The sequence below is a fragment of the Osmia lignaria genome, chromosome 15 (assembly GCF_051020975.1).
Source record: "Osmia lignaria lignaria isolate PbOS001 chromosome 15, iyOsmLign1, whole genome shotgun sequence".
In the NCBI taxonomy this organism is placed as follows: Eukaryota; Metazoa; Arthropoda; class Insecta; order Hymenoptera; family Megachilidae; genus Osmia; species Osmia lignaria.
Window position 1 is genome coordinate 975,142 of NC_135046.1, and position 16,732 is coordinate 991,873.

The 16,732-nt window shown below is 32.9% G+C and overlaps 1 protein-coding gene and 1 long non-coding RNA gene across 5 annotated transcripts in view; one reads left to right on the top strand and one right to left on the bottom strand.

Moving 5' to 3' along the window:
* The window catches only part of LOC117611247 (putative inorganic phosphate cotransporter), a 66,711-nt gene extending 50,799 nt beyond the window's left edge, over window positions 1-15,912 (bottom strand). Inside the window, exon 1 of one of the 2 annotated variants that reach the window (XM_034339179.2) lies at window positions 15,751-15,911. In XM_034339179.2, the coding sequence (XP_034195070.1) occupies window positions 15,751-15,832 (82 nt within the window). In that variant the 5' untranslated portion in view covers window positions 15,833-15,911. Of the gene's footprint in view, window positions 1-15,750 lie in introns of both variants that reach the window. The other variant, XM_034339180.2, reaches the window with a different exon arrangement.
* Window positions 1-16,732, top strand: part of LOC117611249 (uncharacterized) — a 63,235-nt gene that overhangs the window by 38,352 nt on the left and 8,151 nt on the right. The window contains exon 3 of one of the 3 annotated variants that reach the window (XR_004583106.2): window positions 9,417-10,110. The exons of the other annotated variants lie outside the window; for them this stretch is intronic. This is a non-coding gene — a long non-coding RNA (uncharacterized LOC117611249). Of the gene's footprint in view, window positions 1-9,416; window positions 10,111-16,732 lie in introns of those variants that run through there. 3 annotated transcript variants of the gene reach the window in all.

Below are 16,732 nucleotides of genomic sequence, written 5' to 3' on the forward strand. Positions count from 1 at the left end.
TTAATTTTTCTAACAGTGTCAAATCCTTAATATTGATTAATTGTAATTTAATTTTATTATCAATAGAAACATTGTCCTGTGTTTTCTTTTTAGTTATATTGCGTACTAGCGTCTCCGTCATGACTTCGCCCGCTCTCGTAAATAAAAACTTCAAGAATTTGAAGTAATAATAGATGTATTATTTTTTGGTCATCAATCTCTAGTATTTCAGAAAAGTATTGCTATCTGCAGAAACAGTAGAAAAGCGGCGATCCCATACTAACGCGTACGTTGTCACGATCGCACACGGATAGGCAGAATTCAATGTGATAGTTTCGACAGTTTTTCGAAAATATCTCAAAAACTAAGGCCGAGCGGCGGTTATAATCTAAATAATTACCTTCACCCCTGAATCTAGATTTGCGCCTTTAGAGGTTGATTAGGACAAAATCCTGAATTATGTTTTTAATCATTTGTATGGGTGACTTTCGTAAGCAATTGACAATAAGGTCGATCATGAGCGACTTCCAGCGGGTGGGCGTATAAGTCGCGTAAAATGGGTGCCGATGGTTTCCGCACTTCCGGAACCAGAAATTAGGTTTAGGCGCCTCCCCCTGAACCCAAATATACTGCTTTCCCCTAAAAATTTCTATGGAACTACCCAACCGTCTTCGCTGTAGTACAGGGTGATCCTCTCGCTACGCTACCCAAAGGAAGTGCCGCCACAATAGAATGTAGTAGTTGACACCCCATATCTGTCATCGCTTACTTGACCGAGGTGGCCCAAGCAGCGAAGACGGCTGTGTGCATGAAAATGTGTTAGGAAAATATTCTGTTTTCCGCAGCGTTTAAATGGGACTCTTCTGCTCATTACACTACACACATTTCCACGCACACAACCGTCCTCGCCGCAGGGGCCTCGACGGTCATGTAAGCGATGACAGAAATAGGATGTAGACTACCACATTATATTGTGGCAGCACTTCCTTTGGGTAGCGTAGCGAGAGGATCACCCTGTAGCTGTCATCGTCAAGTGTCGAACAGCCGTTGACGCAGCGGGGGTTCCAAGCTGACAGATAATCACCCTATAGATTATAGGGTGTCCTATTCAAAACTTTGGAGATACAACTGTGGTAGCATTGCCGGCCGCCGGAAGGCGGTTCTGTATTCATTTTAAGCAACAATTAAAAATGTTTAATCAGTTCAATTTATTTATTTTTCCAACGATTCCTGCTATACCAGCAGGGAGCCGAAAGTGTTCGTTCGGGACCTAGGCCAGCCCCATTTTTCGTAGCCGACACTGCCGTCCTTGAGCCCGCGCGCTCGGCCAGTGTTTTTCCTTAATAATTCAAAAACAAAGCGTCAAACAACATTTTCGCAAAGGAAAATGTTGTTCAGAATCACCCCAGCTACCACCCACTTAAAGGACTAACACTCTTTTTGGAACATCCTGTATATATTTTTTACGGTAATCTTCAATCGTATTTGTTGGATTATTCAACAATAATCCTTATACAAAAATGAATCGTTGAGAAGCACTGTCTTTTGTGCATTTACGATAGCCTGACTGGCACCATCAGGTCTAAGGGCCTGTGACTGTTTACTGTTAGAGGTCAGGGTAATAAACACGGTATAGACGAAGTTTCTTTCTTCAAGTGGACGGCAGATTTCCTTTCGGGGGTCTGTGCGTTGCCTCACTTCCAGTTTGAATTTCACAGAGCAAACATCCTTCGAAGCCAGTTTAGAAATAAATTCAAAATATCAGTAAAAAGACTATAATCATTTACCCCATATTCCAATAGGTTATGGGCCCAGTTTGCGCTCTTTTATTAACTGTGTTTTTTTTTGTGTGTGTTAATTTTAAATAGTAAAGTACGTGCTAAGTAGTGAATAAGCTAGATTATAAAGTTTAATTATAAGAGTACTTAATCAACTATACTTAGTGATCGTAGACGTGTATGTTAGCGTCAGCACGTGTGCAGGGCTGACACGTGGCAGGGTCAATGCATTTGGGGTTTTGACCTGCTTTTCAAGGATTTCTTAGGATTCTTTAGGCTATCGATACCCCGCGCCATATGTCTGTCATCGGACTTGGGCCGGCGGTAGTTGATACTTGAGGTGCGACGAATTCTAAGAGTCGCGGATGTTTTGTTTATGGAACGGCGATAGAGAGTTCGATCGCCGATCCTCGAAGGAACGCGCGTGTAGCCGATGACCCGAAGTCATTGTGCTGCATGGCACGTGTAAAAAGATAAGGTTGATCTAGAAGGATCTGGCCACGGAGTGGGGAAGATCTTGCATCTTCTGGTAGGAGGACCATGAGGAACGGGCATGGCACTTACCCCAGAACCTTGATCGCGCGAGATACTTAAAAAATATTTCTAACATGTAAGTGATTATAGTGATAATAAAACAGTTTTAGTGTATATACAATTTGTTGAATATAAGAAGTTTATTTATACAAGCATATAATTATGGAAACGTATATAATTGAAACATAAGTAAGTAAACGATATAGTAATTATCTCAGTTTGTATCCAGTCAACGCACATGCCTTTGCCATGTTGTATAGTACAAGAAGAAGGTGTAAATTGAAGCACATATAGAGAGCGCTTTAGGTTGCGCTTCCGCCTTCATTTTCCCCTAGCTCGCAGATCCCGCGAACATTCCTCACAATTTAAAATGGAAAATTTAAAAGTAAAAAGAAACATTAAACCATTTGATGGTGACCGATATAGTGTATGGAAATTAAGGATACGTGCATTATTAAACGAACTTAATGTAATTAATATAATCGATAATTCAATTCCTGAATTTCTGTCAGAGGACTGTAAAAAGGCCGAAAGAATCGCGAAAGGTACAGTTGAGTATCTGTCGGATTCTTTTCTTGGCTTCGCGAAAACGGAAAGTACCGCGCGTGAAATTTTAAAGAATTTGGACACAATATATGAGAGAAAGAGCCTAGCGACTCAGCTGACTATTAGAAAAAAATTGTTAAGTTTGAAGTTGAAAGGTGATACTCCGCTGATAAGACATTTTACAGTATTTGATGACTTGATCACCGAATTGTTGGCAGCTGGTGCAAAGCTGGAAGAAACCGACAAAGTGTCGCATTCACTATTAACACTTCCAGTTATAACCGCGATCGAAACTTTGTCAGAAGATAATTTGACATTAGCGTTTGTTAAAACTAGACTTTTAGACCATGAGATTAAAATAAAAACGGAAAGTTGTTCTACAAGTGAGAAAGTGCTTCGAGCTTATAGACAAAATAGTGGTAATAAGAGAAACAATTTTGAAAGTAGAAGTGGCATTAGGAAGCCACATGTTTATAAAAGATATAATGAAAACTTTAAACCTAATAATACCGTGTCGACAATAAAGTGCCACCACTGTGGAAGGAAAGGCCATAAAATAAAGGATTGCTTCCATTATCAGAGGAGCCTTAAACACAAAGAAGAGCGAAATAGGACTGTGCAAGCGGTACAGGTATCAGAACCGATGGAGACTGATAATAATTCATCCGGATTTGCCTCCATGACTGGAGATTATGAAATAGAAGACGATGGAAAGAAATTAACCTTCCTTTTGGATTCCGGGGCATCAGATCATCTTTTAAACAAAGACAATTTGTTTTCGAGCTTCACCGTATTGCAGCCGCCGGTGAAAATCTCGATTGCGAAGACCGGAGAATACATCACGGCAACGAAAAAAGGAACCCTGAAGGTCACCAACAATTTGGGGATAAAAGGGACATTGGAAGACGTCCTGTATTGTGCTGAGATTCCTTACAATTTATTGTCAATAAGGATAAAATAATTTTTAACAAAAAACAAATCCGACTTCGAAATGCACTAAAAAGTGTCAAATAATTTCTATTTCATTTATACCAATATTCCATAGCTATTAATAATATCTACTTAATCGTTAAATAGGATACCAAATACATTTCAAAGTTTTCGGAGGCGGCGCAAAGTTATAAATACCCGAATATACGATGCTGCTAATAACGATTTGACTGCGGTATGGCAAACTTGGTAATTAATAAATCGTAAGAAAAAAATTCGAAACCTTATAGATACGGCAGAAAACATTCGTATTTGTAACGATTGTATCAGAAGTTGGTAGCACTTCTGATGTACATGTATACTGCAATTCTCGAGAGACCACACTTAACTCGCGCAGCTCACTAGGTCTAGGGACATTTTTAATAACGTGTGCCATTCCTCTCTTCAGCTTGCTTTTTACTTTGCGATCATTTAAATGGTGGACAGAAATATATGACGTACGATAAGTGATACACGATGACGATATGGTAAAGATACACGATACAACGAAATTTCTATTATTTTTCAAAGAAAAAATTATATCACACACGTTATTAAAAATGTCCCCAAACCTACTGAGCTACGCGAGTTAAGTATGGTCTCTCGTGAACTGCAGTATAGTTAATCCGCAATAAGTATGTTGATTCCCGTTGAATGTTGTTTACTTGAAATTATCAAATGGGTCATTTGTCATATGTTGCCAACTCCTGAACTAGGATCTTCCTAGTAGAAGAAAAGTTTATAATTTTGCGCCGCCTTCGAAAACTTTGAAATGTATTTGGTATTCTATTTAACGATTAAGTAGATATTATTAATAGCTATGGAATATTGGTATAAATGAAATAGAAATTATTTGACACTTTTTAGTGCATTTCGAAGTCGGATTTGTTTTTTGTTAAAAATTATTTTATTTGACACTTTTTAGTGGAACCTGTAGTATTTGTAGAATAGTGTAAGGTGATTTTGGGTTTCTGTTGCTTAGCTCATAACCATAAACCGAAAAAATATTGTCCAAATTTAAATGGTTAATAAACAACAAATTTCATAAATTTTTGCAAGTGGGATCATCGCGGATATACAAAGTGTCACGCGACTACCTTTACAGCCGAAGAGGGATGATTGCTAAGCAGATTCTAAACAACTTTTTCCTTTTCCAAAATGTTGGTTAAGGCTTGTTTTTCTAGTTATTAACAAAAAACACCCACCAATCCGAGCGCGTACAGCGCGCGGGCTCAGGGATTGCAATGTCGGCTATGAAAACCGGGCCTGACGTAGGTCGCGAACGAACGGCTCGGCACCCCGTTGGCACAGCACAATAAAAAAATTGGACGGGTAGAACATTTTTAGTCGTTGCTTAAAATTAATACGGAACGTAATCTTTTGTCGCCTATCATAATGTAAAAAATGAAATTCTAAGCATTCTAAATAACAAATGAAAATGATTGAAATGGAATAATTAATAAACGTTTGAATTGGAAGCCACGTTAATGATAAAAAATTTGAAAACAATATAAATGAAACTTTCGCATTCGTTCGTAAATTAACCTACTACGCTGAAAGCAGATAATTGTCACTGGGAATCGAGGAAACACGTTCGGTAGAACAGCAGTTTTCATGATCGGGTCAGTGAACTCCCCTCATTTATTGCACTTAGGTGTGAATAATAGGCGAGGTGTTTCCTCATCGAATGTCCAGAATCGACACAGTGATCTAGTGGGAATTATTTGCTTTCAGCGTATCAAGTTAATTTAGAAACGAATGGGTAAGTTTTATTTAAATTGTTTTCAAATTTTGCATCATTGGCGTAACCGCCAATTCAAACGTTTATTAATTATACCACTTCAAACATTTTAATTTGTTGCTTAGAATCCTTAGAATTTCCTTTTTTACATTATGTTAGGCAATAATAGATTAGGTTCCGTATTCGTTCTAAACAGCGACTAAAAATGTTCTACTAGTCCAGTTTTTTTATTGTGCTATGCCAACGGGGTGCCAAGCCGTTCGTTCGCGACCTACGTCAGGTCCGGTTTTCGCACCCGACATTGTAGTCCCTGGGACTGCGCTCTATACGCGCTCGTATTGGTCGGTGGTTTTGTTATTAACTCGAAAACCAAGCCTTAACCAACAATTTGGCAAAGGAAAAAGTTGTTTAGAATCCCCTTAGCAATCATCCCTCTACGGCTGTCGAGGTAGTCGCCTGACACACTGTAATTCCTACCAAATATGAAAGGTTTCATTGCGAACGATACATTCCTTGCAGAGTAACATGAAGGCGTAGATTTTTTGCTATAACAGTAGTTGTTAACAAATTCAATAAATTTTTGCAAGTGATATCATCGCGGATATACCTCCTACTAAATGTGAAAGGTTTCATCGCAATCGGTACATTCCTTGCAGCATAAACACCAGAAGATATAAATGAAGTATTACGTTTTTTGCGATATAAGTCGTTAGGAATGAAAAAATACAAACGTTTTTTTTGCGAGACCAATCCGGAAATATACTCTACAAGATGCAAAATTTTTTATCCGATTGGTCCAGCCATCTCGGAGTAATCGGCGAACATACATTTAGAAGAAATATTCGTTCGGAATGAAAAAATGCAAAATGTTTTTTTAACGGGACCAATCGGGAGACATACTCTACCAGATGCAAAAGGTTTCGTTCCGATTGGTCCATCCGTCTCGGCGTAATCGGTGAACATACATAAAAAAAAAAAATACATACACATCGAATTAAGTATCCTCCTCCTTTTCGAAGTCGGATAAAAAAAATACAGTAAGCTGGAATGACCGTAACCTTCGATGAAAAAGGAGTCGAGGTAAAAAAGGACGGTAAAGCTGTAATGACTGATAAGCCATATAATAATTTAACTGCGATTGATTTTGAAATTGATGTAGAAAAGGTAAAGTATATCAATTTTCAAGCGCATAATATTATTCGTAATGATTATCAATTATGGTATAAATGTTTAGGCCACATGGGAAGATCGAAATTTTTAGAGTTGAAAAATAAAGAAATGGTTGGAGATGTAGAGTACATTGATAAAATAAATAATGTCTAATGACAACTTATGTGGAGCTTGTATTAGTGGTAAACAAGCAAGATTACCATTTCAAAGGGTAAAAGATAAGAGTCATATAAAACGACCATTATTTATTGTCCATTCAGATGTTTGCGGCCCTATCACTCCACCCACTATAAATAGTAAAAATTATTTTGTTATTTGTTGATGAATATAGCCATTACTGTGTTACATATCTAATTACGTACAAATGAGACGTATTTTCAGTTTTTCAAGACTTTGTTAATAAAAGTGAAACCCACTTTAATTTAAAAGTTGTTAATTTGTATACTGATAATGGCAGAGAATATTTATTAAACGAGATGAAAGACTACTGTGTGCAAAAAGGTATAAATTATCATTTAACTGTTCCACGAACCCCTCAATTAAACGGTGTGTCAGAACGTATGGTGAGAACCATAACGGAGAAAGTACGCACTATGATAAGCGGTGCAAGTTTAGATAAAGTGTTTTGGGGAGAAGCAGTGCTAGCTGCTACATGTTTAATTAATTTGACTCCTACTAAAGCTTTAAAGGTAAATAAAACACCATTTGAATTGTGGCATAGTAAAAAGCCCAAAGTAAAGCATTTAAAGGTTTTCGGTTCTACTATTTATGTGCACAATAAAACTAGAAAAACTAAATTCGATGAAAAATCGTGAAAAGCTATACTAGTTGGTTACGAACCGAATGGTTATAAAGTATGGGATGTTGAAAATGAAAAATTTGTTGTTGTTAGGAATGTAATCGTGGATGAAATAAATTACTTAAAAACTCGACCAGGGGTGAGACTTGAAAGAGTTAATGAAAGAACCTGTGACGAAACTGCTGCATCTGACATACAGTCAAAATCAGTAAAAGTAAGTGAAGAGTCTTATAAATCAGATAATGATAATTCAGATAATGTATTGAAGTCGAGATTAAAAGTAAGTTTGAAAGTAAAATTAGGTGATAAATCTAATAAATCTGTGATAGAAACAGATGCACAAAACGAGTCTTCGTCTCAAAATGATAAAATTCTAGTACAAGAAAAACTTGAACCTAGAAGGAATGAAAATAGTATACAATATGATCTTCTCATGTGTGCGCAATCGTTTGTAAGTAGTGTTCCTAATTCATATGAGGAAATTAAAACCAGAGATGATAAAGTTAAATGGGAACAAGCCATAAATGAAGAATTAAAATCATTAAAAATAAATAAAATTTGGACTTTGGTAGAGAGAGCAAAGAATACAAATATTGTAGATTGTAAATGGATATTTACCATAAAGAATGATGAGTTTGGAAATCCATTAAGATATAAAGCGCGTCTTGTTGCACGAGGTTTTAGCCAAGAATATTTATCTGATTACAATTAAACTTTTGCTCCAGTAGCAAGAATAGCAAGTTTCAGGTTTGTAGTTGCTTTTGCAAACCAATTTAATTTATTAATACATCATATGGATGTTAAAACAGCATTTTTAAATGGTACTCTAAAGGAAGAAATTTATATGAAAGTTCCTGAAGGAATTATGAGCAAAGAAAATCAGGTTTGTAAATTAAATAAAGCTTTGTATGGTTTGAAACAGGCAGCAAGATATTGGTTTGAAGTCTTTGATAAAAGTCTCGTTGAAAAAGGTTTTCGAAGCTCATCGGTTGATCGGTGCATATACATTTTAGATAAAGGAAATATATTTGAAAATATATATGTTGTGCTTTATGTGGATGATCTTATGATTGCGACTACTAATAAAGAAACAATGGCTAATTTTAAAGGTTATTTAATGAGTAAATTCCATATGACAGATTTAAATTACGTTAAATTCTTCTTGGGAATAAGAATTGAAAGGAGTAGTGAGAAAATAACCTTAGATCAAAGTGTTTATATTAAAACGGTTTTAGAGAAATTTAAAATGCAAGATTGTAAAGCTCTGAGTACACCTCTCCGAACTAAGCTGGATTACATAGCCTTGAATTCTGACGAAAAATATGATGCTCCTTGTAGACATTTAATTGGTTCTTTAATGTATTTAATGATATGTACAAGACCAGATTTGTGCGATGCAATAAATATTTTAAACAGGTACACGAATAAGAACAATAAAGAACTTTGGCAGAATTTGAAACGAATATTAAGATACCTCAAAGGTTCAATGAAAGTTCAATTAAATTATACTAATATAATATATGGCTATGTTGATGCTGATTGGGGAGGCCATGACGAAAACGATAGGAAAAGTACCACAGGATATATATTTCAATTATTTGAACGATGTACGATTAGTTGGACAACAAAAAGACAAGCATCGGTAGCTGCTGCATCAACGGAAGCAGAGTATATGGCATTGTTTGAAGCCGTTAGAGAAGCACTTTGGTTAAAATCGTTAGCAGTTAGCATTAACATAAATATTTCTGATCCGATTATAATTTATGAAGACAATAATGGCTGTATAAATATAGCAAATAGTCCAGGCAATCATAAAAGATCAAAGCATATTGACATAAAGTATCATTTCTCTAGAGAACAAATAGAGAAAATGTCGTAAAACTTGAATTTGTCTGTACAGAACGCCAGATAGCAGATATATTTACGAAATCACTGCCAGCAGCTAAATTCTTGGAATTTCGAACACGGATGGGACTTGAGTGATTTTTCAAGAAGAAAATTTACATTAATTTAACATTTTTTTATGAATATATATGAGTATAGTTAAGTATTCGAAATGGTCTGATTAGGTTTTTACTGGGTTTCCCTAACCCTCGCAACAAATGTTGGACCATGTGTAGTTCCCAGAGAAGGCAAAGAAGGATGGTTATTAATAAATATAAAATTTATCAAAAATAGTATTATAGAAACTAGCAAACTTTGTAACGTGTTTATTAAGTTAGATTAAACTCGCCCGATTCATTTTTGAGGAGGCGTGTTGGATTATTCAACAATAATCCTTATACAAAAATGAATCGTTGAGAAGCACTGTCTTTTATGCATCTACGATAGCCTGACTGGCATCATCTGGTCTAAGGGCCTGTGACTGTTTACTGTTAGAGGCCAGGGTAACAAACACGGTATAGACGAAGTTTCTTTCTTCAAGTGGACGGCAGATTTCCTTTCGGGGGTCTGTGCGTTGCCTTACTTCCAGTTTGAATTTCACAGAGCAAACATCCTTCGAAGCCAGTTTAGAAATAAATTCAAAGTATCAGTAAAAAGACTATAATCATTTACCCCATATTCCAATAGTATTTAATGATCGATTAGTCTCATTTCTATGGAGCTATTTAAAAATTAAACTTTATTCGTGTTCTTCAAATTGTATAGAAAGAACAAAAGAACAAATAATAGTAAATTGCAAAACGATAACTAAAGATCTACTCAATTAGGTTATTAAAACAATTAAAAAGCGTTATAGCAGATATTTAGAATGTAATGAAAACGCGTTTGAGCATCTCTTTGAATAATATTTAAACTTTCAAGGTTCACATCTACAGTTTTATCAAGTCGAGATACAAAGGTTAAAATTTCAAAATTTTTAAATGTCAAAACTGAGATTTCAGAATCTTAAAATTCAAATTCAATTCGAATTGGTTTTCAGCAAATTGTATATTTCATACGTGGTATTTTGTAATACTTTCGCGTCATCAAAGGGTATAGCAGGATAAGATGGTCAAAAGTGCCCTTGAGCCGAATTTGCTTCGCAATGCACCATTCGATAGCATATCCCAAAAAACCATGGTACACCAAGTTTCAACCCTGTACCTCAACCGGGAGGGTAGTTACAGGGTAAGAAAGAAAAAGTAGTTTTTGCCATATTTTCCGTATTTAATGGCACTCAAAAAATCTGAAAAAATTCTAGAATATTCTAGCCATGTTTCTTTATGACTGTGAATTTTCTCAGATTTTTCGGTTTGCAAATCCTAGGCGTAAAAAATCAAAAACGCAAAAAAAATCGAAAAATTGAGATTTCGGGTAGAAGCTTTCGAGACACTAGATTTTTACTTTCACAGTAGTTAGATAATAGCATGACTGGTGTGCTCAATTTTTTTCAAATTTTTCATTCTGGTGCATCAAATCGAAAAAAATCAAAAACCGATATTTTCGATATATTTCGTGCGATAACATGAGAAATATTTTCAATTTTTACATTTCCTTTACACACTTAGTGTATTATGTGATTTCGAACATTTTTGCACTGGATGCAGTAAAATCTGAATGGAAAGAGTGAAGTTATTGTAAATAATTGAAAATTACGCACCTTATTCTCTACAATATTACAAAGTTTTTCAATGTCGCCGATGGTTAAGTCGGTAAGGTGTCCAACAATGGAATCGCTGGAAACTTTTTTGTCTCGAGTTCGCGCCCCATGAATGTACAATTCTATTTTTTGTCATAAAACAATGTTTTTTAAAATTATTAATTACATAAGAATACATAATAATCATTTAATAACGTATGAAAATAATTTTGAAATATTTTATTATTAAGTATACATAAAAATAAGTGGTTAATATGCGACTGCTTAATATTCTACAAATGTTAAGTACACATGTTTTTTATAACTCGCGATAATTTTGTTTAGCAATACTACCCTCATTCGGAAAACCCCGTAACCTTCATTAATAACCATAAAATCATAATTAACCCTGCGCCCCTTTTCAATAGCATTGTCCACGTTCTGACCACTTTCCTGTCCCGTTATACTTTCGATCGCCGTTCAAGACGCTCCCCATTTTTATGACTTCCACGGTCAAAAATTCCTCAAGGATGGAAAATTCCAAAGAACTACCGTGAGCTGAAGACGACTACCGACACTTCCCCTTCCAGACAAATTCTACCCAATAGGAATAAGTTCGCAATTTGTCACCGCCCAAATCAGGGCTTAAGAAAACTACTTAAACTACGAGTTTTTAGAAATAACGACAGAATTGAATCCGACATCAAACTGTAACTGACTTGAATAAATATATTTTAACGTAAGAAAAGCAAAGCAAGCAGTTTCTACATTATTTAAAGTTCAGTACAGCAGTACCCACGAACTTAACAACAAATAAGATACTAAGTTGCATTTAACATTAAAGTGCTTCTCAAATCTTGTTTATAAATATTCTGCTTAATTCTTAAATATTGTACAAAAACTTTTTTTATAACATTCTTTTTGCATAGCTTAATCATTAACAAATTAATGTAAAACATTTCTTTCCATATTAATAATAGAGGTTTTGGAATATTATTTATTTACTACCAACTCTAATGAAATTATGAAACTTTAAATACATCTATTTCTTGAGTTATTGTGATGCTGGCAGGGCCGTGTCTAGAATATTTCGAACCCGATACAAATGAAAATCGGGTTCTTTATACAAGCAAGAATAAGAGTGATATATTGTTAAAAAAAGACTACAATTTTTAAAGTTGTAGTAATTTATATTACTATAGTTTGTGATTACAAGAAAATGTAAAATGTAAATAAAAAATCAATTGGTATTAAGTTATTTTAAGAAATTGAAAATTGAAAACCGTTGTGATGTCTGTAAACTTATTAATAACGTCTTCATAAATGAAGATTTTTTAAAAAATCTTTAATGTACGGTACTGTCAGTGCATCAGACTTTTGTTCCGAAACAGTATTTGTGTAAACAATTTCTTATTATTTTCAGTAAGAAAAATGAACGTTGACATTGCAGTAAGAGTATTTGTTTTATGCAGTTATAACAAACACATCTCTGTGAGCCCCTCTTTTCAGTAGGTCTTAAGTAAGGCTGAATTATGAGAAGGTCTAAATAGGATTACAGCGCCGGGCCCTATTTTCCAGGGAGCTCTGATTATAAACCTTCCATTTGCTATGTCAAAAAACATTGAATGAAATTTTATTTACCGTTGTCCTTTTTCTTCACGATTAAATGTTATAGTCTTGGGCCTCAGAAACCGTAATTCGGCCCTGGTCCTAGGCATGTGCCTACTTTGCCTAGTGATAAATGCAGCCCTGGATGCTTTTTATTAAGTTGATATCATTGACTAAGTTAACGATATAAATATTTAAATTACTTCTCCATTTTATTGTTTATAATTTGCAACTATTATGTTTAATAACTCAATATAAAATTAATCAGATGCAACGTGTCATAAATTTTTTCTTAATGATATTTCCTCTTCTCTGCTGTTGAGAGATGACATTCTCTACTTCCTTGCATAATCCACAATACTCGCAATGCAGAAAATGCCAACGAGCAATTCGTTTGTTTCACATTTCTAGGACATCACGGGAAATCTGACATTGACGAGCTGTGTGGCGTCACATCTTGGAATTCAAAGCGATTCGTCACGTATACTTATACACACTGCACGCATTACTTAAACAAAATTACATTATCTCATGGTACGATGATTACAGCCACGTGAAACGTGTTCTTAATACATCCTTCGTAATTTGATGTGCCTCGATCGAATAAAACATTTAGTCCAACTAACATATTACAAATAATGGTCACAATGTTTTAATAAAGTATCAGAATGTTAAAATGCTATTATGTTGTAATAACATTTAAAAAAAAAAAAAAAAATATATATATATATATATAGAAAGAGTAATACTTATGCATAAGAAATATAAGATATAAATATACATATAAAATAAGTTTTATATTATACTTAATTTATTTAATTTTATATGTATATTTATATCTTATATTTCTTATGTATAAGTATTATTTTATATTATATATTCTTATATATTTTCTTTTTGTAATGTTTATTGTATGTGATATTCTCTAGACTGCTCCTATTAATCACTGCCAATTGTTGTATCAAGGAGTAGGTATAATTCAAGTATTTAGGTATAACAAAGTATATACATATGTATACATAACAAAAGGAGTACACATAGAAATATAGAATTCATACTAGATTAAAATGACCCCTGAGTTCAAAGTTATTTAATCTTAAAACTATAAAACTTGAAATTTTTAATTAAAAAATTTTGAAATTTCACAATTTTGGTAACTATGCCATTTGAATTTCCGAATTTTGAAACATTGCGTTCTAAAACTTGAAAGTTTGAAGTTTGAAACCTTAAAATTTGAATTTGGAAACTTGACAAGTTTTTAATCTCAAAAATGTGGACTAAAAATTTTGTTTTGAAACTTAAATCTGCCAAATACTAGCTCATTTTGACCCAATGTGTGTTGTATGCTCTGCATTTAAAGAAATGATTCAGTTAAAACGACTCTGTATTCGTAGCGCGTAGATTAGGAATAATACAAGGTATGAATATTAATTTATTGAAAATTCTTAGCCTAAAAGTAAATAAATGCTCCTTTTTTCTTGCAAGTATTATTATAATTAATTAACAGCTGTTATTCAGAAAATGTTATAATTAATACTTTCAAATCTTCTGGATTCTAAATTTACAAAACTGTAATTATAATATTATAATTATAATTTATTATAAATTTATAAATTATTATTACAAATTATAATGTTTTTCAAATGAGCACTTTCTCAATAATAAAGCATTAAAATCTTATAAATACATAATAATAACAATTAGAACAAAAATCTTAAGCATTAATAATTTTTAAATAGTGAATTTAATTCTATAAAACTAATGCATAAAAATGAATGTAACTTAAAATTCACAGTACTCTAAAAAAGATATTTTTCATCCCAAAATAAATTAATTAATAAATAAAAACTTGCTCGGTTGCTTACAAATTTTCAAAATTCAAATTGAACATCTGAAGTATCTTATTTCTGATTGCAAGTATAATTGATGCAATTTTAGTTATTTATGTAAAGAAGAAATGAATATTCATTTCAGCGTTCAGCGGTATGTGATGTGATAGATTGTTAAAAAGGTATTTGTATAACAGATTAGAATTAGCAAATCTATTTCATAATATCTTGTATTTTATAAACAATGGTAACTATAAATTATGTTTTGCGAAATATTAGAAGTGAACTGATTATTTGAAATCATAAATTTTGCATACATAATTATGTAATTTTTTTAAATAAATAAAAAGGTACTTTTTTATTGTTTAAAACTGTATTTCCTTCCAAATTAAAAAAAAGGTCATGCAATGAGAGATTCGTTATAGAAAATACATATTTACATTATTTTATACTTATTTATCACCGAGTGTTTATACGAAAAGGTATTAGAAATTAAATTGCTGTTGTTAGAGTAAAATAAAATTAAAAATAAACATTTTTAAGTGCGTTGACTTATTCTACATAAATTAATGTTTTTTCAACAGTTAAATGGTATAAGGTCTCAAAAAAGTTTATAAAATAGTTGAATAAATTTTTAAATGACAATATTGAGTTTTTATACTGTACTAATTTTTCTTATCAAATGAATTGCACAATTCATGAAAAGAAAAGTTAAACGCCACGATGTATCAGTACGATGTATCTCGATAGATATGAAAAATGAGTGGAAGAAGCAATACACGTGAGAAGCACAATTTTAAATGAAGGCGAACCGCGTCAATCTCTGCAAAAATCAAGACAAATAACACTCATCTTGATATCATCAAAACCAAATAATATTAATCTTCTGAAATAATCCACCCAATTATTATATTTTAACTCAAATTTTTGACATTTCCTCTGTCAAAACATAACATTAAAAAAATTCAAGACACAGCACAGAGAAAAAAACACTGTTAAGTGGAGAGCTTATCTATCAAACAATTGTGTCTTATCTCAAACTCATTCTCTATCATTATTTTTCACAATATTTAAACAACATAGTGGAAAATACGTTTTTGTAGATATGACGTCTACCAAAATCAAGATCAATTTTATTTTCACTTAAGATATAAATTGACACACATATGTGTATATATATATATATATATATATATATATATATATATATATACACATATATATATTATATATACCTTTTGGTTTCACTGTTGGTATTTGCATCCGTTCCGAAATGGAGATGATGGAAACTCTCTTTCTCGTATTCGAGTACGTCATGTTGATAAGTATTGTTCAACTAAGAAATTTGTTAAGTGTTACTTGGTAAATCGCGAAAACGACACTACGATTCATCAATCGTTCGATCGTGGTTTTATAGTCCACGCCGAAAAGGGTTTCTCCCACTCTTTATTTTTCAACTTACACGCTCATGACGAGGAAAATCTCGGACGATGATAGCTGATGTTTGTACTGACAAGTATATTCAGCTTAATATCGTTCTATAAACATTATTGTATAAAATTATTACCAGAATTATTTTAACAATGATTTTGCTACTGTCCTTTGAAAATAAATTGCATATATAATACTGAGTTTATTATTTATTTTATTATTTTGTAAATAATAAATCTTAAAACACTATGTAACAGGACCGGATTAAGATTTCTGGGACCTGGGGCTATCAAACCTTCGAGGGTCCTCTCGGTTGATAAGCTTTTTTTAAAACTTGAAATTTATTCTAAATAAAATCCAATAACTTTTAATCGTAAAGAAAATTAATGAACTACAAATAAGCAATAATAAGGACAAACATTGAAAAGATAAATGTTTTAATAATTAAATGATTTACAAAATTTGAAAGAAAAGAATTTATTTTTGTAACAGTAATCGGATCTAAAATTTATAAAATTATAGTGGATTCCAAACTTTGGAATTTTTTTACATAGTAAATGGAACACTTAGTACAGGGTCTTTTTTAGGAAGTGAGGCCGGGACTATAACAGTTCCCCTTAGACTCCCCTTCTCCGTTCTTTAAATAAAATAGTATTTTTAAATGATAATTGAAATTTTAACAAATAAAGTAATTTTATCTTTTAGTTTAGATTATTAGAATAACGTTACTTTATTTGTTGAAATTTTCCTTTCTATTTGAAATATCATTTTATTTAAACTTTGTCA